The sequence below is a fragment of the Zonotrichia albicollis genome, chromosome 6 (assembly GCF_047830755.1).
Source record: "Zonotrichia albicollis isolate bZonAlb1 chromosome 6, bZonAlb1.hap1, whole genome shotgun sequence".
NCBI lineage: Eukaryota > Metazoa > Chordata > Aves > Passeriformes > Passerellidae > Zonotrichia > Zonotrichia albicollis.
In genome coordinates, this window is record NC_133824.1 from 1,845,509 (window position 1) to 1,872,897 (window position 27,389).

The following is a 27,389-nucleotide window of genomic DNA, read 5'->3' on the forward strand; positions in this document are numbered from 1 at the left end:
TCTTTGTAATACTTATAAGTATGTTCCAAAATGTAAAATATCAGTAAGAATTTTAATTCAAAGCTTCTTTGTAAGATTTTTCTATTTAAAAAGATTGGTGTCTAACCACTGATATTTTGACAGACCTCTTCATAGGTTTCCATCAACTTAAAGATTATATTTTCTTCATATACATATACCTATACATATAGATAAATACTATATATAACATATATTTGTACAGGGATAGATAGATAGATAGATAGATAGATAGATAGATAGATAGATAGATAGATGCATACATACATACAGAAACCACTGTTTACTGTAATATTTTGAAAGGAATATCTTCAGAAATCCATATATTACACTCCATTTGTTTGATGTAATTTCTGCCTGACATTGCATATTTTTATAATCGTCAGGATTTTTTTATATAACAAGTAGATACTAGTAATAAAAAGAACATTTTTCTACATGTTTCAAGGTATGTTTTTTATTTCTTTTGCACCTATATTTAGGTTACTTCTAATCTTCTGAATACTATTTGTTCTTTTAGGAAAATGAGCTCAGTGAGAGTATTCTTGAAGAAACACTGCAAGTTTCAGGAAAATCCATTTCAGAAGAAGACAGGGAAACATTAATTGTAAGCCAAAGAGTAGGAAGAAGTAAGAGACCTAAAAAAGATAGATTATCATGGCCAAAATTTCAGTCAATCAAAAATAAAAAGATATTGAGGCACAGAAGATCTCATAGTACATCAGATGCATATGAGCCTGCTTTGCAGGATATTTCCCCTACAAGCACGGACACAGAGTCTCAATTTCCACAAGAGGTCCATACCAAAGAGAAAAAAGGAGGCCAAAGGAAGCTGAAGTTCCCTAGCATTGGATTCAGAATGCACAGGTCCAAACCAGAACCACAAGAGAAGCAAAAAAAAGAAATAAAAACGACACTGATCTCTGAAAGAGAAAAAATGCATAACTATGATATAAGCTTGGAAAATCCTGAAATTTTAACTGTTGAATACACCACATCTCCTGCTTATGAAATGAAGACAGGGGAGGGACATGAAACTTTAACAAAAGACTTAAAAGAAATTAAAAATGGCATTCCATCTCATGTAAAACAATGCCCTGAAGTTGAAATAAGCGTTAAAAAAGACAAGGAAGCATCATCAAAATTTAGTGTACCTGAAGTACCAGACATAACAACAGAGATACCAAAACCTAGTTTAGAAACTGGTGATCTGAAAGTGAGCCCAACTAAAAAATCACCACAAGCCTCATCAAAATCCCGAAAAAAGAAACAGAAGGGAACAGCAGATAAAAAAGATGGAGAAAGTGGAATTGACATAGACTTGATGGGTCACAGTACTAAAGGAACTGTACAGGAAAAAGGCCTAGAAATTGGCACTGCTAAAGTAGAATTACAGACATCTGAAACACTGGAAACAGGGGAAAAACGAGCAGAAGACACACAAATACTAAATATTCAGAAAATAAATTATGGAATTTCAGTGCTCAAAAGAAAAGAGACAGAGACTGATACTACCAAACAGGGAAATGACGTTCCACAGTCAGTTCCAGAAAAAAAGGCTGATATGACTTCAGAGGACAGCAGGAATTTCAATATGAAAACTCTTTTGCCAGATGCACAATCAGACGTATCTGCTTGGAAAATACAAATGCCATCATTCAAAGTGGCCAAACCACCTAAAACAGACATGAAAATAACAAGAGAAGAAAGCAAAGAGGACACAGAAGATAGGATAAAAAAGGAAAGGATGGAGGAAGATGGCATGACAACAAATGACAAATCCTTAAACATAGAAATTGAAATGAAGAGAGGAGAAAAAGATATAGAGGGGAAAGAAAGCAAATTCAGACTGCCAAAGTTAAAATTCCCTACATTTACCTGGTCAAATACCAAGGAAGAAACAGCCCAACTTGAAGCACAGATAAGTGAAAGGGAAGTAAAAGTACAAACCCAGGAAAATACAGAAGGACTTCAGGTAAGTGGACCACCAGAAAAAATTACGGTTCCAAGTGATGAAACAGAAATAGGAATATCAATCGGAAAAAAAGATGAAAACAATATAGGACAAAAACTTAAAGGCGAGTTGCCAAGTCCAAAAAAAACAATGATAAAATCTTCCCCAATAGAAATTGAAACTGAAGATACAAAAGGAAAAATACAGATTTCAACAGCAGATATTGAAATAGGGAAATGTGAATTAGATAAAAGATCAAAAGCAGAAATTTCAGAAATTAGAGCATCTAATATCAAAGCTCCCAAGGCGGACGTCACTCTGCCCTCCGTCGATGTCACTCTTCCACAAGCCAGCGTCGACCTGCAGGCGCCCGAGGCCAGCCTTAGTCTTGAAGGAGAAGCCAAAGTCCCAGAGAAGGAGGTCACCACCAAGACCAAGGACGGCAAGTTCAAGATGCCCAAGTTCGGCATGCCTTCCTTTGGCTGGTCCAGCAGCAGAGAGGCCAAGGGCACCGTGGCCGCCGAGGTGGACGTCAGCGTCCCGGAGCCTCAGGTGACGGTGCCTTCCGGAACCGCCGAAGTGGAGGTGACCCTGCCCGCGGCCGATATCCAAGCGCCCGGTGTGGAGGTGACCGTGGAGACGGGCACGGTAGCAGCAGAGGGTGAGAAAGGCCGATTCAAGATGCCCGACGTCAAGATGCCCAGCGTCAAGCTGCCCAAAGTCAAAGGTCCCCAGGCACAGGTCAGCCTGCCCAAGGCCGAGGTCTCGCTGCCCAAAGGCCTGGAGGGCGAAGTCGCCCTGCAGGGCCCCGAGGCCGAAGCCAGCCTGGAGGTGGCCGCTGGCAAAGCGGAGGGCGGCGGCATGAAAATACACATGCCCAAAGTCAAGGTGCCCAGCGTGGTCTTCTCCAAGCCCACCATCAAGTCTCCCAAACTGGAAGCAGACGTCAGCCTCCCGCAGGCAGAGCTCAAGGCCACCGACATCACCGTCACGGCCCCCGATGTCAAGCTGCCCTCCGTTGAAGGCTCCCTCGAGCTCCAGGCGCCCGACGGAGATGTCAAAGCTCCCTCCGCCGAGGGCAAGCTGGAGCTGGAAGGCACGGGCCTGAAAGGCAAGCTCAAGATGCCCAAATTTGACAAGCCCAAATTCACAGTCTCCTCCCCCAAGGCCGAGGTGCCCACAGCCGAGGTCAGCCTGCCCAGCGCTGAGGTTGAGCTGCCGTCCGCCACCGTGATGGCCTCAGCCGAGGGCACTGGCGTGAAGCTGGAGAAGCCCTCCCTCAAGATGCCCAAAGCTGACATCAAAGCTCCCAAGGTGGACGTCACTCTGCCCTCCGTCGATGTCAGTCTTCCACAAGCCAGCGTCGACCTGCAGGCGCCCGAGGCCAGCCTTAGTCTTGAAGGAGAAGCCAAAGTCCCAGAGAAGGAGGTCACCACCAAGACCAAGGACGGCAAGTTCAAGATGCCCAAGTTCGGCATGCCTTCCTTTGGCTGGTCCAGCAGCAGAGAGGCCAAGGGCACCGTGGCCGCCGAGGTGGACGTCAGCGTCCCGGAGCCTCAGGTGACGGTGCCTTCCGGAACCGCCGAAGTGGAGGTGACCCTGCCCGCGGCCGATGTCCAAGCGCCCGGTGTGGAGGTGACCGTGGAGACGGGCACGGTAGCAGCAGAGGGTGAGAAAGGCCGATTCAAGATGCCCGACGTCAAGATGCCCAGCGTCAAGCTGCCCAAAGTCAAAGGTCCCCAGGCACAGGTCAGCCTGCCCAAGGCCGAGGTCTCGCTGCCCAAAGGCCTGGAGGGCGAAGTCGCCCTGCAGGGCCCCGAGGCCGAAGCCAGCCTGGAGGTGGCCGCTGGCAAAGCGGAGGGCGGCGGCATGAAAATACACATGCCCAAAGTCAAGGTGCCCAGCGTGGTCTTCTCCAAGCCCACCATCAAGTCTCCCAAACTGGAGGCAGACGTCAGCCTCCCGCAGGCAGAGCTCAAGGCCACCGACATCACCGTCACGGCCCCCGATGTCAAGCTGCCCTCCGTTGAAGGCTCCCTCGAGCTCCAGGCGCCCGACGTAGATGTCCAAGCTCCCTCCGCCGAGGGCAAGCTGGAGCTGGAAGGCACGGGCCTGAAAGGCAAGCTCAAGATGCCCAAATTTGACAAGCCCAAATTCACAGTCTCCTCCCCCAAGGCCGAGGTGCCCACAGCCGAGGTCAGCCTGCCCAGCGCTGAGGTTGAGCTGCCGTCCGCCACCGTGACGGCCTCAGCCAAGGGCACTGGCGTGAAGCTGGAGAAGCCCTCCCTCAAGATGCCCAAAGCTGACATCAAAGCTCCCAAGGTGGACGTCACTCTGCCCTCCGTCGATGTCAGTCTTCCACAAGCCAGCGTCGACCTGCAGGCGCCCGAGGCCAGCCTTAGTCTTGAAGGAGAAGCCAAAGTCCCAGAGAAGGAGGTCACCACCAAGACCAAGGACGGCAAGTTCAAGATGCCCAAGTTCGGCATGCCTTCCTTTGGCTGGTCCAGCAGCAGAGAGGCCAAGGGCACCGTGGCCGCCGAGGTGGACGTCAGCGTCCCGGAGCCTCAGGTGACGGTGCCTTCCGGAACCGCCGAAGTGGAGGTGACCCTGCCCGCGGCCGATGTCCAAGCGCCCGGTGTGGAGGTGACCGTGGAGACGGGCACGGTAGCAGCAGAGGGTGAGAAAGGCCGATTCAAGATGCCCGACGTCAAGATGCCCAGCGTCAAGCTGCCCAAAGTCAAAGGTCCCCAGGCACAGGTCAGCCTGCCCAAGGCCGAGGTCTCGCTGCCCAAAGGCCTGGAGGGCGAAGTCGCCCTGCAGGGCCCCGAGGCCGAAGCCAGCCTGGAGGTGGCCGCTGGCAAAGCGGAGGGCGGCGGCATGAAAATACACATGCCCAAAGTCAAGGTGCCCAGCGTGGTCTTCTCCAAGCCCACCATCAAGTCTCCCAAACTGGAGGCAGACGTCAGCCTCCCGCAGGCAGAGCTCAAGGCCACCGACATCACCGTCACGGCCCCCGATGTCAAGCTGCCCTCCGTTGAAGGCTCCCTCGAGCTCCAGGCGCCCGACGTAGATGTCCAAGCTCCCTCCGCCGAGGGCAAGCTGGAGCTGGAAGGCACGGGCCTGAAAGGCAAGCTCAAGATGCCCAAATTTGACAAGCCCAAATTCACAGTCTCCTCCCCCAAGGCCGAGGTGCCCACAGCCGAGGTCAGCCTGCCCAGCGCTGAGGTTGAGCTGCCGTCCGCCACCGTGATGGCCTCAGCCGAGGGCACTGGCGTGAAGCTGGAGAAGCCCTCCCTCAAGATGCCCAAAGCTGACATCAAAGCTCCCAAGGTGGACGTCACTCTGCCCTCCGTCGATGTCACTCTTCCACAAGCCAGCGTCGACCTGCAGGCGCCCGAGGCCAGCCTTAGTCTTGAAGGAGAAGCCAAAGTCCCAGAGAAGGAGGTCACCACCAAGACCAAGGACGGCAAGTTCAAGATGCCCAAGTTCGGCATGCCTTCCTTTGGCTGGTCCAGCAGCAGAGAGGCCAAGGGCACCGTGGCCGCCGAGGTGGACGTCAGCGTCCCGGAGCCTCAGGTGACGGTGCCTTCCGGAACCGCCGAAGTGGAGGTGACCCTGCCCGCGGCCGATATCCAAGCGCCCGGTGTGGAGGTGACCGTGGAGACGGGCACGGTAGCAGCAGAGGGTGAGAAAGGCCGATTCAAGATGCCCGACGTCAAGATGCCCAGCGTCAAGCTGCCCAAAGTCAAAGGTGCCCAGGCACAGGTCAGCCTGCCCAAGGCCGAGGTCTCGCTGCCCAAAGGCCTGGAGGGCGAAGTCGCCCTGCAGGGCCCCGAGGCCGAAGCCAGCCTGGAGGTGGCCGCTGGCAAAGCGGAGGGCGGCGGCATGAAAATACACATGCCCAAAGTCAAGGTGCCCAGCGTGGTCTTCTCCAAGCCCACCATCAAGTCTCCCAAACTGGAAGCAGACGTCAGCCTCCCGCAGGCAGAGCTCAAGGCCACCGACATCACTGTCACGGCCCCCGATGTCAAGCTGCCCTCCGTTGAAGGCTCCCTCGAGCTCCAGGCGCCCGACGTAGATGTCAAAGCTCCCTCCGCCGAGGGCAAGCTGGAGCTGGAAGGCACGGGCCTGAAAGGCAAGCTCAAGATGCCCAAATTTGACAAGCCCAAATTCACAGTCTCCTCCCCCAAGGCCGAGGTGCCCACAGCCGAGGTCAGCCTGCCCAGCGCTGAGGTTGAGCTGCCGTCCGCCACCGTGACGGCCTCAGCCGAGGGCACTGGCGTGAAGCTGGAGAAGCCCTCCCTCAAGATGCCCAAAGCTGACATCAAAGCTCCCAAGGTGGACGTCACTCTGCCCTCCGTCGATGTCACTCTTCCACAAGCCAGCGTCGACCTGCAGGCGCCCGAGGCCAGCCTTAGTCTTGAAGGAGAAGCCAAAGTCCCAGAGAAGGAGGTCACCACCAAGACCAAGGACGGCAAGTTCAAGATGCCCAAGTTCGGCATGCCTTCCTTTGGCTGGTCCAGCAGCAGAGAGGCCAAGGGCACCGTGGCCGCCGAGGTGGACGTCAGCGTCCCGGAGCCTCAGGTGACGGTGCCTTCCGGAACCGCCGAAGTGGAGGTGACCCTGCCCGCGGCCGATGTCCAAGCGCCCGGTGTGGAGGTGACCGTGGAGACGGGCACGGTAGCAGCAGAGGGTGAGAAAGGCCGATTCAAGATGCCCGACGTCAAGATGCCCAGCGTCAAGCTGCCCAAAGTCAAAGGTCCCCAGGCACAGGTCAGCCTGCCCAAGGCCGAGGTCTCGCTGCCCAAAGGCCTGGAGGGCGAAGTCGCCCTGCAGGGCCCCGAGGCCGAAGCCAGCCTGGAGGTGGCCGCTGGCAAAGCGGAGGGCGGCGGCATGAAAATACACATGCCCAAAGTCAAGGTGCCCAGCGTGGTCTTCTCCAAGCCCACCATCAAGTCTCCCAAACTGGAAGCAGACGTCAGCCTCCCGCAGGCAGAGCTCATGGCCACCGACATCACCGTCACGGCCCCCGATGTCAAGCTGCCCTCCGTTGAAGGCTCCCTCGAGCTCCAGGCGCCCGACGTAGATGTCCAAGCTCCCTCCGCCGAGGGCAAGCTGGAGCTGGAAGGCACGGGCCTGAAAGGCAAGCTCAAGATGCCCAAATTTGACAAGCCCAAATTCACAGTCTCCTCCCCCAAGGCCGAGGTGCCCACAGCCGAGGTCAGCCTGCCCAGCGCTGAGGTTGAGCTGCCGTCCGCCACCGTGACGGCCTCAGCCGAGGGCACTGGCGTGAAGCTGGAGAAGCCCTCCCTCAAGATGCCCAAAGCTGACATCAAAGCTCCCAAGGTGGACGTCACTCTGCCCTCCGTCGATGTCACTCTTCCACAAGCCAGCGTCGACCTGCAGGCGCCCGAGGCCAGCCTTAGTCTTGAAGGAGAAGCCAAAGTCCCAGAGAAGGAGGTCACCACCAAGACCAAGGACGGCAAGTTCAAGATGCCCAAGTTCGGCATGCCTTCCTTTGGCTGGTCAAGCAGCAGAGAGGCCAAGGGCACCGTGGCCGCCGAGGTGGACGTCAGCGTCCCGGAGCCTCAGGTGACGGTGCCTTCCGGAACCGCCGAAGTGGAGGTGACCCTGCCCGCGGCCGATATCCAAGCGCCCGGTGTGGAGGTGACCGTGGAGACGGGCACGGTAGCAGCAGAGGGTGAGAAAGGCCGATTCAAGATGCCCGACGTCAAGATGCCCAGCGTCAAGCTGCCCAAAGTCAAAGGTCCTCAGGCGCAGGTCAGCCTGCCCAAGGCCGAGGTCTCGCTGCCCAAAGGCCTGGAGGGCGAAGTCGCCCTGCAGGGCCCCGAGGCCGAAGCCAGCCTGGAGGTGGCCGCTGGCAAAGCGGAGGGCGGCGGCATGAAAATACACATGCCCAAAGTCAAGGTGCCCAGCGTGGTCTTCTCCAAGCCCACCATCAAGTCTCCCAAACTGGAGGCAGACGTCAGCCTCCCGCAGGCAGAGCTCAAGGCCACCGACATCACCGTCACGGCCCCCGATGTCAAGCTGCCCTCCGTTGAAGGCTCCCTCGAGCTCCAGGCGCCCGACGTAGATGTCAAAGCTCCCTCCGCCGAGGGCAAGCTGGAGCTGGAAGGCACGGGCCTGAAAGGCAAGCTCAAGATGCCCAAATTTGACAAGCCCAAATTCACAGTCTCCTCCCCCAAGGCCAAGGTGCCCACAGCCGAGGTCAGCCTGCCCAGCGCTGAGGTTGAGCTGCCGTCCGCCACCGTGACGGCCTCAGCCGAGGGCACTGGCGTGAAGCTGGAGAAGCCCTCCCTCAAGATGCCCAAAGCCGACATCAAAGCTCCCAAGGTGGACGTCACTCTGCCCTCCGTCGATGTCACTCTTCCACAAGCCAGCGTCGACCTGCAGGCGACCGAGGCCAGCCTTAGTCTTGAAGGAGAAGCCAAAGTCCCAGAGAAGGAGGTCACCACCAAGACCAAGGACGGCAAGTTCAAGATGCCCAAGTTCGGCATGCCTTCCTTTGGCTGGTCCAGCAGCAGAGAGGCCAAGGGCACCGTGGCCGCCGAGGTGGACGTCAGCGTCCCGGAGCCTCAGGTGACGGTGCCTTCCGGAACCGCCGAAGTGGAGGTGACCCTGCCCGTGGCCGATATCCAAGCGCCCGGTGTGGAGGTGACCGTGGAGACGGGCACGGTAGCAGCAGAGGGTGAGAAAGGCCGATTCAAGATGCCCGACGTCAAGATGCCCAGCGTCAAGCTGCCCAAAGTGAAAGGTCCCCAGGCACAGGTCAGCCTGCCCAAGGCCGAGGTCTCGCTGCCCAAAGGCCTGGAGGGCGAAGTCGCCCTGCAGGGCCCCGAGGCCGAAGCCAGCCTGGAGGTGGCCGCTGGCAAAGCGGAGGGCGGCGGCATGAAAATACACATGCCCAAAGTCAAGGTGCCCAGCGTGGTCTTCTCCAAGCCCACCATCAAGTCTCCCAAACTGGAAGCAGACGTCAGCCTCCCGCAGGCAGAGCTCATGGCCACCGACATCACCGTCACGGCCCCCGATGTCAAGCTGCCCTCCGTTGAAGGCTCCCTCGAGCTCCAGGCGCCCGACGTAGATGTCCAAGCTCCCTCCGCCGAGGGCAAGCTGGAGCTGGAAGGCACGGGCCTGAAAGGCAAGCTCAAGATGCCCAAATTTGACAAGCCCAAATTCACAGTCTCCTCCCCCAAGGCCGAGGTGCCCACAGCCGAGGTCAGCCTGCCCAGCGCTGAGGTTGAGCTGCCGTCCGCCACCGTGACGGCCTCAGCCGAGGGCACTGGCGTGAAGCTGGAGAAGCCCTCCCTCAAGATGCCCAAAGCTGACATCAAAGCTCCCAAGGTGGACGTCACTCTGCCCTCCGTCGATGTCACTCTTCCACAAGCCAGCGTCGACCTGCAGGCGCCCGAGGCCAGCCTTAGTCTTGAAGGAGAAGCCAAAGTCCCAGAGAAGGAGGTCACCACCAAGACCAAGGACGGCAAGTTCAAGATGCCCAAGTTCGGCATGCCTTCCTTTGGCTGGTCCAGCAGCAGAGAGGCCAAGGGCACCGTGGCCGCCGAGGTGGACGTCAGCGTCCCGGAGCCTCAGGTGACGGTGCCTTCCGGAACCGCCGAAGTGGAGGTGACCCTGCCCGCGGCCGATATCCAAGCGCCCGGTGTGGAGGTGACCGTGGAGACGGGCACGGTAGCAGCAGAGGGTGAGAAAGGCCGATTCAAGATGCCCGACGTCAAGATGCCCAGCGTCAAGCTGCCCAAAGTCAAAGGTCCCCAGGCACAGGTCAGCCTGCCCAAGGCCGAGGTCTCGCTGCCCAAAGGCCTGGAGGGCGAAGTCGCCCTGCAGGGCCCCGAGGCCGAAGCCAGCCTGGAGGTGGCCGCTGGCAAAGCGGAGGGCGGCGGCATGAAAATACACATGCCCAAAGTCAAGGTGCCCAGCGTGGTCTTCTCCAAGCCCACCATCAAGTCTCCCAAACTGGAGGCAGACGTCAGCCTCCCGCAGGCAGAGCTCAAGGCCACCGACATCACCGTCACGGCCCCCGATGTCAAGCTGCCCTCCGTTGAAGGCTCCCTCGAGCTCCAGGCGCCCGACAGAGATGTCAAAGCTCCCTCCGCCGAGGGCAAGCTGGAGCTGGAAGGCACGGGCCTGAAAGGCAAGCTCAAGATGCCCAAATTTGACAAGCCCAAATTCACAGTCTCCTCCCCCAAGGCCGAGGTGCCCACAGCCGAGGTCAGCCTGCCCAGCGCTGAGGTTGAGCTGCCGTCCGCCACCGTGACGGCCTCAGCCGAGGGCACTGGCGTGAAGCTGGAGAAGCCCTCCCTCAAGATGCCCAAAGCTGACATCAAAGCTCCCAAGGTGGACGTCACTCTGCCCTCCGTCGATGTCACTCTTCCACAAGCCAGCGTCGACCTGCAGGCGCCCGAGGCCAGCCTTAGTCTTGAAGGAGAAGCCAAAGTCCCAGAGAAGGAGGTCACCACCAAGACCAAGGACGGCAAGTTCAAGATGCCCAAGTTCGGCATGCCTTCCTTTGGCTGGTCCAGCAGCAGAGAGGCCAAGGGCACCGTGGCCGCCGAGGTGGACGTCAGCGTCCCGGAGCCTCAGGTGACGGTGCCTTCCGGAACCGCCGAAGTGGAGGTGACCCTGCCCGCGGCCGATATCCAAGCGCCCGGTGTGGAGGTGACCGTGGAGACGGGCACGGTAGCAGCAGAGGGTGAGAAAGGCCGATTCAAGATGCCCGACGTCAAGATGCCCAGCGTCAAGCTGCCCAAAGTCAAAGGTCCTCAGGCGCAGGTCAGCCTGCCCAAGGCCGAGGTCTCGCTGCCCAAAGGCCTGGAGGGCGAAGTCGCCCTGCAGGGCCCCGAGGCCGAAGGCAGCCTGGAGGTGGCCACTGGCAAAGCGGAGGGCGGCGGCATGAAAATACACATGCCCAAAGTCAAGGTGCCCAGCGTGGTCTTCTCCAAGCCCACCATCAAGTCTCCCAAACTGGAGGCAGACGTCAGCCTCCCGCAGGCAGAGCTCAAGGCCACCGACATCACCGTCACGGCCCCCGATGTCAAGCTGCCCTCCGTTGAAGGCTCCCTCGAGCTCCAGGCGCCCGACGTAGATGTCAAAGCTCCCTCCGCCGAGGGCAAGCTGGAGCTGGAAGGCACGGGCCTGAAAGGCAAGCTCAAGATGCCCAAATTTGACAAGCCCAAATTCACAGTCTCCTCCCCCAAGGCCAAGGTGCCCACAGCCGAGGTCAGCCTGCCCAGCGCTGAGGTTGAGCTGCCGTCCGCCACCGTGACGGCCTCAGCCGAGGGCACTGGCGTGAAGCTGGAGAAGCCCTCCCTCAAGATGCCCAAAGCCGACATCAAAGCTCCCAAGGTGGACGTCACTCTGCCCTCCGTCGATGTCACTCTTCCACAAGCCAGCGTCGACCTGCAGGCGACCGAGGCCAGCCTTAGTCTTGAAGGAGAAGCCAAAGTCCCAGAGAAGGAGGTCACCACCAAGACCAAGGACGGCAAGTTCAAGATGCCCAAGTTCGGCATGCCTTCCTTTGGCTGGTCCAGCAGCAGAGAGGCCAAGGGCACCGTGGCCGCCGAGGTGGACGTCAGTGTCCCGGAGCCTCAGGTGACGGTGCCTTCCGGAACCGCCGAAGTGGAGGTGACCCTGCCCGTGGCCGATATCCAAGCGCCCGGTGTGGAGGTGACCGTGGAGACGGGCACGGTAGCAGCAGAGGGTGAGAAAGGCCGATTCAAGATGCCCGACGTCAAGATGCCCAGCGTCAAGCTGCCCAAAGTGAAAGGTCCCCAGGCACAGGTCAGCCTGCCCAAGGCCGAGGTCTCGCTGCCCAAAGGCCTGGAGGGCGAAGTCGCCCTGCAGGGCCCCGAGGCCGAAGCCAGCCTGGAGGTGGCCGCTGGCAAAGCGGAGGGCGGCGGCATGAAAATACACATGCCCAAAGTCAAGGTGCCCAGCGTGGTCTTCTCCAAGCCCACCATCAAGTCTCCCAAACTGGAAGCAGACGTCAGCCTCCCGCAGGCAGAGCTCATGGCCACCGACATCACCGTCACGGCCCCCGATGTCAAGCTGCCCTCCGTTGAAGGCTCCCTCGAGCTCCAGGCGCCCGACGTAGATGTCCAAGCTCCCTCCGCCGAGGGCAAGCTGGAGCTGGAAGGCACGGGCCTGAAAGGCAAGCTCAAGATGCCCAAATTTGACAAGCCCAAATTCACAGTCTCCTCCCCCAAGGCCGAGGTGCCCACAGCCGAGGTCAGCCTGCCCAGCGCTGAGGTTGAGCTGCCGTCCGCCACCGTGACGGCCTCAGCCGAGGGCACTGGCGTGAAGCTGGAGAAGCCCTCCCTCAAGATGCCCAAAGCTGACATCAAAGCTCCCAAGGTGGACGTCACTCTGCCCTCCGTCGATGTCACTCTTCCACAAGCCAGCGTCGACCTGCAGGCGCCCGAGGCCAGCCTTAGTCTTGAAGGAGAAGCCAAAGTCCCAGAGAAGGAGGTCACCACCAAGACCAAGGACGGCAAGTTCAAGATGCCCAAGTTCGGCATGCCTTCCTTTGGCTGGTCCAGCAGCAGAGAGGCCAAGGGCACCGTGGCCGCCGAGGTGGACGTCAGCGTCCCGGAGCCTCAGGTGACGGTGCCTTCCGGAACCGCCGAAGTGGAGGTGACCCTGCCCGCGGCCGATATCCAAGCGCCCGGTGTGGAGGTGACCGTGGAGACGGGCACGGTAGCAGCAGAGGGTGAGAAAGGCCGATTCAAGATGCCCGACGTCAAGATGCCCAGCGTCAAGCTGCCCAAAGTCAAAGGTCCCCAGGCACAGGTCAGCCTGCCCAAGGCCGAGGTCTCGCTGCCCAAAGGCCTGGAGGGCGAAGTCGCCCTGCAGGGCCCCGAGGCCGAAGCCAGCCTGGAGGTGGCCGCTGGCAAAGCGGAGGGCGGCGGCATGAAAATACACATGCCCAAAGTCAAGGTGCCCAGCGTGGTCTTCTCCAAGCCCACCATCAAGTCTCCCAAACTGGAGGCAGACGTCAGCCTCCCGCAGGCAGAGCTCAAGGCCACCGACATCACCGTCACGGCCCCCGATGTCAAGCTGCCCTCCGTTGAAGGCTCCCTCGAGCTCCAGGCGCCCGACGGAGATGTCAAAGCTCCCTCTGCCGAGGGCAAGCTGGAGCTGGAAGGCACGGGCCTGAAAGGCAAGCTCAAGATGCCCAAATTTGACAAGCCCAAATTCACAGTCTCCTCCCCCAAGGCCGAGGTGCCCACAGCCGAGGTCAGCCTGCCCAGCGCTGAGGTTGAGCTGCCGTCCGCCACCGTGACGGCCTCAGCCGAGGGCACTGGCGTGAAGCTGGAGAAGCCCTCCCTCAAGATGCCCAAAGCTGACATCAAAGCTCCCAAGGTGGACGTCACTCTGCCCTCCGTCGATGTCACTCTTCCACAAGCCAGCGTCGACCTGCAGGCGCCCGAGGCCAGCCTTAGTCTTGAAGGAGAAGCCAAAGTCCCAGAGAAGGAGGTCACCACCAAGACCAAGGACGGCAAGTTCAAGATGCCCAAGTTCGGCATGCCTTCCTTTGGCTGGTCCAGCAGCAGAGAGGCCAAGGGCACCGTGGCCGCCGAGGTGGACGTCAGCGTCCCGGAGCCTCAGGTGACGGTGCCTTCCGGAACCGCCGAAGTGGAGGTGACCCTGCCCGCGGCCGATATCCAAGCGCCCGGTGTGGAGGTGACCGTGGAGACGGGCACGGTAGCAGCAGAGGGTGAGAAAGGCCGATTCAAGATGCCCGACGTCAAGATGCCCAGCGTCAAGCTGCCCAAAGTCAAAGGTCCTCAGGCGCAGGTCAGCCTGCCCAAGGCCGAGGTCTCGCTGCCCAAAGGCCTGGAGGGCGAAGTCGCCCTGCAGGGCCCCGAGGCCGAAGGCAGCCTGGAGGTGGCCACTGGCAAAGCGGAGGGCGGCGGCATGAAAATACACATGCCCAAAGTCAAGGTGCCCAGCGTGGTCTTCTCCAAGCCCACCATCAAGTCTCCCAAACTGGAGGCAGACGTCAGCCTCCCGCAGGCAGAGCTCAAGGCCACCGACATCACCGTCACGGCCCCCGATGTCAAGCTGCCCTCCGTTGAAGGCTCCCTCGAGCTCCAGGCGCCCGACGTAGATGTCAAAGCTCCCTCCGCCGAGGGCAAGCTGGAGCTGGAAGGCACGGGCCTGAAAGGCAAGCTCAAGATGCCCAAATTTGACAAGCCCAAATTCACAGTCTCCTCCCCCAAGGCCAAGGTGCCCACAGCCGAGGTCAGCCTGCCCAGCGCTGAGGTTGAGCTGCCGTCCGCCACCGTGACGGCCTCAGCCGAGGGCACTGGCGTGAAGCTGGAGAAGCCCTCCCTCAAGATGCCCAAAGCCGACATCAAAGCTCCCAAGGTGGACGTCACTCTGCCCTCCGTCGATGTCACTCTTCCACAAGCCAGCGTCGACCTGCAGGCGACCGAGGCCAGCCTTAGTCTTGAAGGAGAAGCCAAAGTCCCAGAGAAGGAGGTCACCACCAAGACCAAGGACGGCAAGTTCAAGATGCCCAAGTTCGGCATGCCTTCCTTTGGCTGGTCCAGCAGCAGAGAGGCCAAGGGCACCGTGGCCGCCGAGGTGGACGTCAGCGTCCCGGAGCCTCAGGTGACGGTGCCTTCCGGAACCGCCGAAGTGGAGGTGACCCTGCCCGTGGCCGATATCCAAGCGCCCGGTGTGGAGGTGACCGTGGAGACGGGCACGGTAGCAGCAGAGGGTGAGAAAGGCCGATTCAAGATGCCCGACGTCAAGATGCCCAGCGTCAAGCTGCCCAAAGTCAAAGGTCCCCAGGCACAGGTCAGCCTGCCCAAGGCCGAGGTCTCGCTGCCCAAAGGCCTGGAGGGCGAAGTCGCCCTGCAGGGCCCCGAGGCCGAAGCCAGCCTGGAGGTGGCCGCCGGCAAAGCGGAGGGCGGCGGCATGAAAATACACATGCCCAAAGTCAAGGTGCCCAGCGTGGTCTTCTCCAAGCCCACCATCAAGTCTCCCAAACTGGAGGCAGACGTCAGCCTCCCGCAGGCAGAGCTCAAGGCCACCGACATCACCGTCACGGCCCCCGATGTCAAGCTGCCCTCCGTTGAAGGCTCCCTCGAGCTCCAGGCGCCCGACGTAGATGTCAAAGCTCCCTCCGCCGAGGGCAAGCTGGAGCTGGAAGGCACGGGCCTGAAAGGCAAGCTCAAGATGCCCAAATTTGACAAGCCCAAATTCACAGTCTCCTCCCCCAAGGCCGAGGTGCCCACAGCCGAGGTCAGCCTGCCCAGCGCTGAGGTTGAGCTGCCGTCCGCCACCGTGACGGCCTCAGCCGAGGGCACTGGCGTGAAGCTGGAGAAGCCCTCCCTCAAGATGCCCAAAGCTGACATCAAAGCTCCCAAGGTGGACGTCACTCTGCCCTCCGTCGATGTCACTCTTCCACAAGCCAGCGTCGACCTGCAGGCGCCCGAGGCCAGCCTTAGTCTTGAAGGAGAAGCCAAAGTCCCAGAGAAGGAGGTCACCACCAAGACCAAGGACGGCAAGTTCAAGATGCCCAAGTTCGGCATGCCTTCCTTTGGCTGGTCCAGCAGCAGAGAGGCCAAGGGCACCGTGGCCGCCGAGGTGGACGTCAGCGTCCCGGAGCCTCAGGTGACGGTGCCTTCCGGAACCGCCGAAGTGGAGGTGACCCTGCCCGCGGCCGATATCCAAGCGCCCGGTGTGGAGGTGACCGTGGAGACGGGCACGGCAGCAGCAGAGGGTGAGAAAGGCCGATTCAAGATGCCCGACGTCAAGATGCCCAGCGTCAAGCTGCCCAAAGTCAAAGGTCCCCAGGCACAGGTCAGCCCGCCCAAGGCCGAGGTCTCGCTGCCCAAAGGCCTGGAGGGCGAAGTCGCCCTGCAGGGCCCCGAGGCCGAAGCCAGCCTGGAGGTGGCCGCTGGCAAAGCGGAGGGCGGCGGCATGAAAATACACATGCCCAAAGTCAAGGTGCCCAGCGTGGTCTTCTCCAAGCCCACCATCAAGTCTCCCAAACTGGAGGCAGACGTCAGCCTCCCGCAGGCAGAGCTCAAGGCCACCGACATCACCGTCACGGCCCCCGATGTCAAGCTGCCCTCCGTTGAAGGCTCCCTCGAGCTCCAGGCGCCCGACGTAGATGTCAAAGCTCCCTCGGCCGAGGGCAAGCTGGAGCTGGAAGGCACGGGCCTGAAAGGCAAGCTCAAGATGCCCAAATTTGACAAGCCCAAATTCACAGTCTCCTCCCCCAAGGCCGAGGTGCCCACAGCCAAGGTCAGCCTGCCCAGCGCTGAAGTTGAGCTGGAGCTGCCGTCCGCCACCGTGACGGCCTCAGCCGAGGGCACTGGCGTGAAGCTGGAGAAGCCCTCCCTCAAGATGCCCAAAGCTGACATCAAAGCTCCCAAGGTGGACGTCACTCTGCCCTCCGTCGATGTCACTCTTCCACAAGCCAGCGTCGACCTGCAGGCGCCCGAGGCCAGCCTTAGTCTTGAAGGAGAAGCCAAAGTCCCAGAGAAGGAGGTCACCACCAAGACCAAGGACGGCAAGTTCAAGATGCCCAAGTTCGGCATGCCTTCCTTTGGCTGGTCCAGCAGCAGAGAGGCCAAGGGCACCGTGGCCGCCGAGGTGGACGTCAGCGTCCCGGAGCCTCAGGTGACGGTGCCTTCCGGAACCGCCGAAGTGGAGGTGACCCTGCCCGCGGCCGATATCCAAGCGCCCGGTGTGGAGGTGACCGTGGAGACGGGCACGGTAGCAGCAGAGGGTGAGAAAGGCCGATTCAAGATGCCCGACGTCAAGATGCCCAGCGTCAAGCTGCCCAAAGTCAAAGGTCCCCAGGCACAGGTCAGCCTGCCCAAGGCCGAGGTCTCGCTGCCCAAAGGCCTGGAGGGCGAAGTCGCCCTGCAGGGCCCCGAGGCCGAAGCCAGCCTGGAGGTGGCCGCTGGCAAAGCGGAGGGCGGCGGCATGAAAATACACATGCCCAAAGTCAAGGTGCCCAGCGTGGTCTTCTCCAAGCCCACCATCAAGTCTCCCAAACTGGAGGCAGACGTCAGCCTCCCGCAGGCAGAGCTCAAGGCCACCGACATCACCGTCACGGCCCCCGATGTCAAGCTGCCCTCCGTTGAAGGCTCCCTCGAGCTCCAGGCGCCCGACGTAGATGTCCAAGCTCCCTCCGCCGAGGGCAAGCTGGAGTTGGAAGGCACGGGCCTGAAAGGCAAGCTCAAGATGCCCAAATTTGACAAGCCCAAATTCACAGTCTCCTCCCCCAAGGCCGAGGTGCCCACAGCCGAGGTCAGCCTGCCCAGCGCTGAGGTTGAGCTGCCGTCCGCCACCGTGACGGCCTCAGCCGAGGGCACTGGCGTGAAGCTGGAGAAGCCCTCCCTCAAGATGCCCAAAGCTGACATCAAAGCTCCCAAGGTGGACGTCACTCTGCCCTCCGTCGATGTCACTCTTCCACAAGCCAGCGTCGACCTGCAGGCGCCCGAGGCCAGCCTTAGTCTTGAAGGAGAAGCCAAAGTCCCAGAGAAGGAGGTCACCACCAAGACCAAGGACGGCAAGTTCAAGATGCCCAAGTTCGGCATGCCTTCCTTTGGCTGGTCCAGCAGCAGAGAGGCCAAGGGCACCGTGGCCGCCGAGGTGGACGTCAGCGTCCCGGAGCCTCAGGTGACGGTGCCTTCCGGAACCGCCGAAGTGGAGGTGACCCTGCCCGCGGCCGATATCCAAGCGCCCGGTGTGGAGGTGACCGTGGAGACGGGCACGGTAGCAGCAGAGGGTGAGAAAGGCCGATTCAAGATGCCCGACGTCAAGATGCCCAGCGTCAAGCTGCCCAAAGTCAAAGGTCCCCAGGCACAGGTCAGCCTGCCCAAGGCCGAGGTCTCGCTGCCCAAAGGCCTGGAGGGCGAAGTCGCCCTGCAGGGCCCCGAGGCCGAAGCCAGCCTGGAGGTGGCCGCTGGCAAAGCGGAGGGCGGCGGCATGAAAATACACATGCCCAAAGTCAAGGTGCCCAGCGTGGTCTTCTCCAAGCCCACCATCAAGTCTCCCAAACTGGAGGCAGACGTCAGCCTCCCGCAGGCAGAGCTCAAGGCCACCGACATCACCGTCACGGCCCCCGATGTCAAGCTGCCCTCCGTTGAAGGCTCCCTCGAGCTCCAGGCGCCCGACGGAGATGTCAAAGCTCCCTCCGCCGAGGGCAAGCTGGAGCTGGAAGGCACGGGCCTGAAAGGCAAGCTCAAGATGCCCAAATTTGACAAGCCCAAATTCACAGTCTCCTCCCCCAAGGCCGAGGTGCCCACAGCCGAGGTCAGCCTGCCCAGCGCTGAGGTTGAGCTGCCGTCCGCCACCGTGACGGCCTCAGCCGAGGGCACTGGCGTGAAGCTGGAGAAGCCCTCCCTCAAGATGCCCAAAGCTGACATCAAAGCTCCCAAGGTGGACGTCACTCTGCCCTCCGTCGATGTCACTCTTCCACAAGCCAGCGTCGACCTGCAGGCGCCCGAGGCCAGCCTTAGTCTTGAAGGAGAAGCCAAAGTCCCAGAGAAGGAGGTCACCACCAAGACCAAGGACGGCAAGTTCAAGATGCCCAAGTTCGGCATGCCTTCCTTTGGCTGGTCCAGCAGCAGAGAGGCCAAGGGCACCGTGGCCGCCGAGGTGGACGTCAGCGTCCCGGAGCCTCAGGTGACGGTGCCTTCCGGAACCGCCGAAGTGGAGGTGACCCTGCCCGCGGCCGATATCCAAGCGCCCGGTGTGGAGGTGACCGTGGAGACGGGCACGGTAGCAGCAGAGGGTGAGAAAGGCCGATTCAAGATGCCCGACGTCAAGATGCCCAGCGTCAAGCTGCCCAAAGTCAAAGGTCCCCAGGCACAGGTCAGCCTGCCCAAGGCCGAGGTCTCGCTGCCCAAAGGCCTGGAGGGCGAAGTCGCCCTGCAGGGCCCCGAGGCCGAAGCCAGCCTGGAGGTGGCCGCTGGCAAAGCGGAGGGCGGCGGCATGAAAATACACATGCCCAAAGTCAAGGTGCCCAGCGTGGTCTTCTCCAAGCCCACCATCAAGTCTCCCAAACTGGAGGCAGACGTCAGCCTCCCGCAGGCAGAGCTCAAGGCCACCGACATCACCGTCACGGCCCCCGATGTCAAGCTGCCCTCCGTTGAAGGCTCCCTCGAGCTCCAGGCGCCCAACGTAGATGTCCAAGCTCCCTCCGCCGAGGGCAAGCTGGAGCTGGAAGGCACGGGCCTGAAAGGCAAGCTCAAGATGCCCAAATTTGACAAGCCCAAATTCACAGTCTCCTCCCCCAAGGCCGAGGTGCCCACAGCCGAGGTCAGCCTGCCCAGCGCTGAGGTTGAGCTGCCGTCCGCCACCGTGACGGCCTCAGCCGAGGGCACTGGCGTGAAGCTGGAGAAGCCCTCCCTCAAGATGCCCAAAGCTGACATCAAAGCTCCCAAGGTGGACGTCACTCTGCCCTCCGTCGATGTCACTCTTCCACAAGCCAGCGTCGACCTGCAGGCGCCCGAGGCCAGCCTTAGTCTTGAAGGAGAAGCCAAAGTCCCAGAGAAGGAGGTCACCACCAAGACCAAGGACGGCAAGTTCAAGATGCCCAAGTTCGGCATGCCTTCCTTTGGCTGGTCCAGCAGCAGAGAGGCCAAGGGCACCGTGGCCGCCGAGGTGGACGTCAGCGTCCCGGAGCCTCAGGTGACGGTGCCTTCCGGAACCGCCGAAGTGGAGGTGACCCTGCCCGCGGCCGATATCCAAGCGCCCGGTGTGGAGGTGACCGTGGAGACGGGCACGGTAGCAGCAGAGGGTGAGAAAGGCCGATTCAAGATGCCCGACGTCAAGATGCCCAGCGTCAAGCTGCCCAAAGTCAAAGGTCCCCAGGCACAGGTCAGCCTGCCCAAGGCCGAGGTCTCGCTGCCCAAAGGCCTGGAGGGCGAAGTCGCCCTGCAGGGCCCCGAGGCCGAAGCCAGCCTGGAGGTGGCCGCTGGCAAAGCGGAGGGCGGCGGCATGAAAATACACATGCCCAAAGTCAAGGTGCCCAGCGTGGTCTTCTCCAAGCCCACCATCAAGTCTCCCAAACTGGAGGCAGACGTCAGCCTCCCGCAGGCAGAGCTCAAGGCCACCGACATCACCGTCACGGCCCCCGATGTCAAGCTGCCCTCCGTTGAAGGCTCCCTCGAGCTCCAGGCGCCCGACGTAGATGTCCAAGCTCCCTCCGCCGAGGGCAAGCTGGAGCTGGAAGGCACGGGCCTGAAAGGCAAGCTCAAGATGCCCAAATTTGACAAGCCCAAATTCACAGTCTCCTCCCCCAAGGCCGAGGTGCCCACAGCCGAGGTCAGCCTGCCCAGCGCTGAGGTTGAGCTGCCGTCCGCCACCGTGACGGCCTCAGCCGAGGGCACTGGCGTGAAGCTGGAGAAGCCCTCCCTCAAGATGCCCAAAGCTGACATCAAAGCTCCCAAGGTGGACGTCACTCTGCCCTCCGTCGATGTCAGTCTTCCACAAGCCAGCGTCAACCTGCAGGCGCCCGAGGCCAGCCTTAGTCTTGAAGGAGAAGCCAAAGTCCCAGAGAAGGAGGTCACCACCAAGACCAAGGACGGCAAGTTCAAGATGCCCAAGTTCGGCATGCCTTCCTTTGGCTGGTCCAGCAGCAGAGAGGCCAAGGGCACCGTGGCCGCCGAGGTGGACGTCAGCGTCCCGGAGCCTCAGGTGACGGTGCCTTCCGGAACCGCCGAAGTGGATGTAACATTTTCTGATTCTGTGATCCAAGCACCAAGCTTTGATGTTGCCCTAGATTCTTCTTCTTATAAAGAGGAGGAAGCTGGTAAATCTAAAACTTCTCTCTTTAAAATGCCTAAAATTTCTCTTTCTAAAAGTTTCAAACCTCATGCACAAAGCCAATCTGGATATGATGTTTCTGTTTCTGAAACTCTTTGGTATCCTTCAACTGAGGACGCGTCTTCTGTTCCTTCTGAGAATGTTGACCCTAAACATGTTTCTGATGTTAAAGGGGTGAGTGCATCTAAAAGTGCTAAATTCAGAGTTCCCAGCATTGGTTTCTCTAAATCTGAAGTGACTTCATCTAAAATTGATCTGGAGTCCTCATTACAAAAGGGGGATATTACTCTTACTAAATACCAAATTAATTTAACAGAATCGCAATCAAAAATAGCACCTCTTGCTGATGAAAATCTTTCAGATTTTGAAATTTTAAATGAAGATGGTTCTGAGGAGCAAGGAGGTTTAAAGCTAGAGGGCAATACCACTTCTGCTGAAATATCTTTGGTTGACACAGAGGTCACAGTTAAAATTCCTAAATTCCGAAAACCAAAATTCAGAATTCGATCTAAGGAAAAAGCATCTGAAAGTTACATTGGTACCAACGTGGAAACTGAAATTTCCAAGGGAAGGACAACGTCTGATATGACTGGTCCTGATATTGAAAAACCAGCTCAAATATCTGATGCCCATCTTGGTGTAAAGTTGCATAAGCCTTCACTTGAAGTTGTTCTGGATGCACCAACAGTGGATCCAAATCTCTCACCCATGGAGGTTACCTTGCCAAACTTAGAAGCAGAAATCCATGGCCCAGAGTTAGAGGGCAAGGCAGAACAGGAAGTAGTTACAGGAGAAAAGAGCACTGAGGAGAAAGAAAACAAATTTAAATCATCAAAATTCAAACTGCCTTCATTTAGGTGGTCCCCAAAGAAAGAAGCTATTGCTCCTTCTCATGTTGAGGAACATCTGGAAGGACCCACTTTGTCTACCTTATCTGGAGACATGGAATCTGAATTAGCTTTTCCTACTCCTGAGAATCAATACCTTCATGAAGAATTTGATACAACAGAAAAAGATGGTGAAAAGGCCAAAACAAAGAAGTCCCAATTTACCATGCCAAAGATCTCATTCCCTAAAATTAAGGGTCCGAAAGTACAGGTCTCTCTGCCTGTAGTGGAAACTGATGTTTCTGGACCCAAACCAGAAAAAGAAGGTGTTTCTGTTCAGAAATCTGAAAAAGGAAGTAGTGGAGAAGTTACAGAACTGGGCATAAAAGTGCCTGAAGTTACAGTCCCAACTTCAGAATTTTCCAAACCAGAAGCCAAAACTCCTGCAATAGAGATGGATATTAGCATTCCTACAGGTGAGGTCAAAGTTCCTACCTGTGAAGGAGATGATCTGACACTGAAATCAGCGGCTGCTAGTGCCAGCCTCCCCACCTCAGATATTAAGATGGTGCATGAAGGTTCACTTGAGGTGAAAAGTCCTGACATAAATGTTGAAAGAACATCAAGTGAAATTGCTGTGGGTGATGTAGAGATAAAATCTGAAGGTTCTGAAGGGAAAACAAAAATGTCTAAATTCCAAATGCCAAAGGTAGGAATTACACTTTCTAAAGGGAAAGGGTCAGAAAAGGATGTTGGCCAATCCAAATCAGAAGTCAAGGTTCCCCAACTAAAAGCAACAGTAGAAATATCTGACATTGCTGTTGAAGCACCAGACTTGAAGGTAGAATGTGGCACAGAAACAAGGACTTACAGTCCTGAAGCCAAAATTACCAAAACTGACAGTAAGACATCAGAGGCTGATGTTCACCTCCCATCGGCTGACATTCCTATTCTAAAAACAGAGAGTGATATTCAGGATTCAGATGCAGGAGTAAAGATCAAGGGGGAAATAAAGCTAGATAGAGATGGAGAAGAGAAAGAAGGACATTTCAAAATGCCCAAATTCAAACTTCCATCCTTCAGTTGGTCACCAAAGAAGGAAGCAAGTGTTAAATCTGATTCTGAAGCAAATTTGGAAGACCAAAAGCTTGCTGTCATGTCAAGCAGAATAGACACAGAAGTGAAAGAATCTGCAACTTATGATCAAGGTAGTGGGCCAGACATTGATCTGGAAATATCTGCAGGAAAAGTTGAACAAAAAAGTTCAGTTAAAAAGCCTCAATTTGTCATGCCTAAAATTTCACTCTCCAAGATCAAGGTTCCAAAATCTCAAAAAGTTGAAGCTGATGCTACTCTTCCTAAAAGAGAAATAGAGGGTGATGATTCTATTAAGATACCTGATATAGAAAAATGTCATCCTGAAGGGACTGATGAAGGGGCACAAATCAACATAAAACTTGCTGGCACTACGGTCCACACTCTGGAGTTTTCCAGAGTAGAAACTGAGGCCTCTAAAACTGAAATAACAGTCAGCTCAGCAAAGATTGATGCTTCTTTGACTCCCTCAGAGGGCAGTTTTCAACAGGTTGACTTAAAAATAAGTTCTAGCAATGAATGTAACATTCAAAAAACAGGTACTAAGCTCCCCAAAGAAGAAGCTTCAGGTGATTTGAAGAGCGCTGATGTATTAACAGAAAGCTCATCAGTTGTGGATGGAAGAAAAGTGAAACTGGAAGGTCCTGAAGGGAAGATTAAAATGCCCAAATTCCAGAAGGCAAAGTTTGGAATCTCCCGAACAAAAGGGAAAGTCCCAGAGACAGAGATCAGCTCTCCAAAAATAGAAGCTGAGCTACCCCAACTAAGAACAAACGAAATTGCTGACATTGCTGTGGGAGTTCCAGCATCAGAACTTATATCTGTCATGTCAGATTCTGGAGTAGTTGATGGTAAGATAAAAACACCCCAAGCTCTGACAGGTGGCATTGAAGATGCAAAGGCAGACATAAGCACCAAAACAAAGACAGAAGGGGTTAGTGGGAGTCTTGAGGAGAAGGAAATGAAATTAAAAGAACATGAAATAAAAGCTGAAGAAGTTCAGACTGAAGAACATCAAGGATGGTTTAAAATGCCCAAATTCAGAATACCTGGATTTGGCAGGTCATCCTTAAAGGAAAAGAAAAGTGATGCCGATATTGAAGGAAGTATGGAAAAAGCTCAGGCAACTACTCCTTCTGCTAAAGTACAAACTGAAAAAAGTGCTCCTGAAAATACCTTCTCATTACCACACGCAGTTGCTGAAATTACTATTGGAAAAGAAGGGATTCAAAAATTAGAAGATTCTGTGAAGAGTTCTAATATTAGCTTGCCAAAGATTGAAGGAGATATTTCATTATCCACAGAAAGAACAGACAGTACAGTGAGTATTCCAAAACCTGAAACTTACGCAGACGTAGTTAAGCGCAGTGCTGAAGAACATACTTCAGAAATCACAGTGTCTGCAGCAGAATTGTCTAAATCATACCCAAGCACTTCAGAAACTGACAAAGACAAGAGTTCAACACATAGGTTTCCTAGGTGTACTCTGACGTCTCCAGAGCATAAAGGCAAATCACAGGATATAAGTGTCCCAAAGGTAGAAAGTTCCATGAAGTTAGAGACATCAGGGGTAGGATGCAAGCCATCATCAGCTGAAATGACTCTGGATGCAATACAGAAGAAAATAGATGTTAATCTTCCAAAGGAAGAGCTAGATATTCAAAACAAAGAGGCAGCAATTAAAAAAGGAAATATAAAGGGGGAGGTGAAAATCACAGGAAAAGACAGTGAAGAAAGTCAATTAAAAAGGACTACGTGTGAATGGTCTAGAGGAAAAGGCTCAGAAGATGGTACTTATGTTACTGCTAAGATGGAAGATCTAAAGGTGGAAGTTCCAACATTGAAGACGGATGTAAAAATTACTGGAGTAGATCCTGAAATGAAATTTCGAGTGAAGAGTGTTGAAAAGGATGTGTCTGCAGGAGTGGAAGTGCAAGTAGAAGACAGAGCAGAAACAAGTACAATTAAAGCATACAAGTTTAAGATTCCAAGGTTTGGAATGTTGCATTCTGAAATCAAGGGGTTTGAAGATGATACCAATTTGCCAAAGTCAGAAGCTGATTCAGCACCTAAAAGTGAAAGAGGCACAGCAGAAATGCAGTTACAAAAAATAGAAGGATCAATTGGCCTGAAAAGTCCAGGTCTAGATTGTATAGAAACGTCTGCCAGAGTAACAGGGGAAACAGTGGACCAAACACAAGGTGTTCCAGAAGTAAGTGTAAGAATTCCCAAACTAAAAATACCAAGATTCACTTTCAGAACTCCCCCAATTGAGGCTGATGTTTTACTGTCAAAAGTAGTAACAGATCCAAAGGGATCTAGTACTGACATTGAAATAGTGCAACTGCAAGCAAGCTCTGCTATCCCTGAAGAAACAGCAGAAGCTGTAGAGGGGGGTATTCAAAAAGCAAAAAGCAAAATTATGACACTGACTGAACCTGACATTAAAACAGCCCAAATGACAGCTACCATAGAGTCCTCCCTTTCAAGTACAGGGCAAGACATTCATTGGTCTTACATAGAGGGCCAAGAAGTAAGTGAAAAAGTAGAACCTGAACATGTTGCTATTGAGCGGTGTGAGATTTACACTACTGAAATAGTGAAAGAGTCAGAGATTCTGTCATCAGAGGTCAAAACTGCTACTTTGGGATTCTCATTGCTCAAGGCCAAGTTGCCTGAATCTCACAGTGATTTAGACGTGCAAGTCCAGCAGCCATCTCCAACAGGAGATGCATCAGTGAGAAAACCGACAGGTGCTGGTGAAAGCTTTGGAGTAGCAGCACAGGGAAATGGCAGTGCTGAGCTTAAACTATCTGACAAACCACACCGTGGGTCTGAAGAATCTAGAGGAAAAGTAAGTCTGTCAAAGTTAAAAACATCTGCTGCTGAAGTAAAAGGTTCCAGTAAACTTGATGAGAGTTTTCCTGGTAAATCACCAGAGGGAATAACTGAAGCTCCTCTCTCTGAAGAAGAAGATGTAGTTGAAGCAGTGGAAGGTGAAGAAAAAGACATAACCAATGAGAAAGAAAAGACTGATAGTAAAAGATCTCCTGGAAGATTTAAATTTTGGCTTCCAAGTATTGGCTTTTCATCTTCTGGGGATGAAACAAGCATAGATGCAAAAGCAGAAATAAAAAAATCAGTTCCAGAAGATGTGAAACCCGCTGACACATCAGATGATTCCTCTAAGCAGGCTGAAAAAGCTGGATGGTTTAGATTTCCCAAGCTTGGTTTCACATCTCCTTCCAAAAAGGCTAAGTCTGTTGACAAAGAAGAGGTGGGTCATAAAGAGGGGACACTCTCAGATGAAGATAGCCCAACAGATAAGCCAGATGTGTTTTTTGATGCACAAGAAAGCTTATCACCTAAGGAAATAGGAGAAGGTGAAAAAGCTGAAATTGATGGCGCCTCATCTATTGTGACATCTTCAGCAAGAACTGAACTAATCTTGTTGGAGGAAGAAAAAGATAGTAAATCTAATATTGTTGGAGATACAGCCAAATGAAGGTTGTATTTTCTCAATCCTCAATGAAAGCAAAATCATCCACAGAAGAGAATGTTTTCCTAATTTTCTACTTACTGAAAATTAAAAGCCAAGGTTGGTATTCATGTAAACACTTGAACAAATTTTCAAGTACATGGATGTACTAGATTGTACACTAATAAAAATAACGATTTCTTCATATCTACCCCAAGGGCAACAATTATGACAGGTGCAGATGGGCCCATAGGTTGAACAAAGTCAAAGTAGATACCAGAACCATGAAAGTAAATCATTGAAAGGCTCAACGATACCAAAAGACTTGTTAAAGAGGCTTCTCAAAACACACCAGTCATATTTAGATTACTGATTATTTCCAGAATGGGCTCTAAACTAGTATTATGAGAACTATACTTACCTGTTTAGATTTTGGAACTTTCTAATCTACTTTTGCTTTTTCATTAAAATATTTTTTTCTTTATTTCAGCTAAGATAGTATGTATATTCCACAAACATTTTAAAATATAAAATAAAAATTAAATATTAGTGTAGAGAGACTAATGCTTTGCCTCTTCCTCTCTTTTCATTTTTTTATTCTTGCGGCAGGTCATATTTAGCCTTACAATAATTTAAAAAAAAGAACAGCAAAAACCAACAGAATAATTTCAAGACCAAAAAATGTGTAACTAAATCATGTTTGTAAGATACCAGAATAAAACATGCTTACAAAGAATATTATTCAAATGTGGATAAATAAATTTTAATGTATATACTTATGGGATAGTTAAATGCTTAGAAAGATCCACCACACTGAGGTGGAATTGCCTCAGAGATTTTCTGGGAAAGGAGGTGTATATAATTATTTGCTCCTTTGTTTATATTAACGCTTCTCTCAAATGCACTTTGAAAACCGGGGTGTGTATGTGACAGCCTTCACATGTACCATTAAAACACTGACTGTATTCTTAATTCACAATAAACTCACTATATGAATAATAACTTGAGTAGCGTGAGTTACTGACATTTCTCATTTGGAAAATCCCAGCTTAAATTTGTAAAAGTTTGCAGGTACTTCATGTACTTAATGACAGCACAGTTCCTTAATGGAGTAATGTAAAGTAAAGTAAAAAAGGGTAATGGAGACTTTTCATTCAAAGTTGAATCATAGAGTATGTTGAGTCAG

General features: G+C 55.0%; 1 protein-coding gene across 1 annotated transcript in view; it reads left to right on the forward strand.

The window, feature by feature from the left end:
* The window catches only part of AHNAK2 (AHNAK nucleoprotein 2), a 78,150-nt gene extending 50,935 nt beyond the window's left edge, over window positions 1-27,215 (forward strand). The window contains exons 7-8 of the mRNA XM_074542259.1: window positions 539-15,325; window positions 16,292-27,215. Coding sequence (XP_074398360.1) covers window positions 539-15,325; window positions 16,292-26,230 — 24,726 coding nt within the window. The 3' untranslated portion in view covers window positions 26,231-27,215. The remainder of the gene's footprint in view (window positions 1-538; window positions 15,326-16,291) is intronic.
* The last annotated feature ends 174 nt before the right edge of the window (window positions 27,216-27,389 follow it).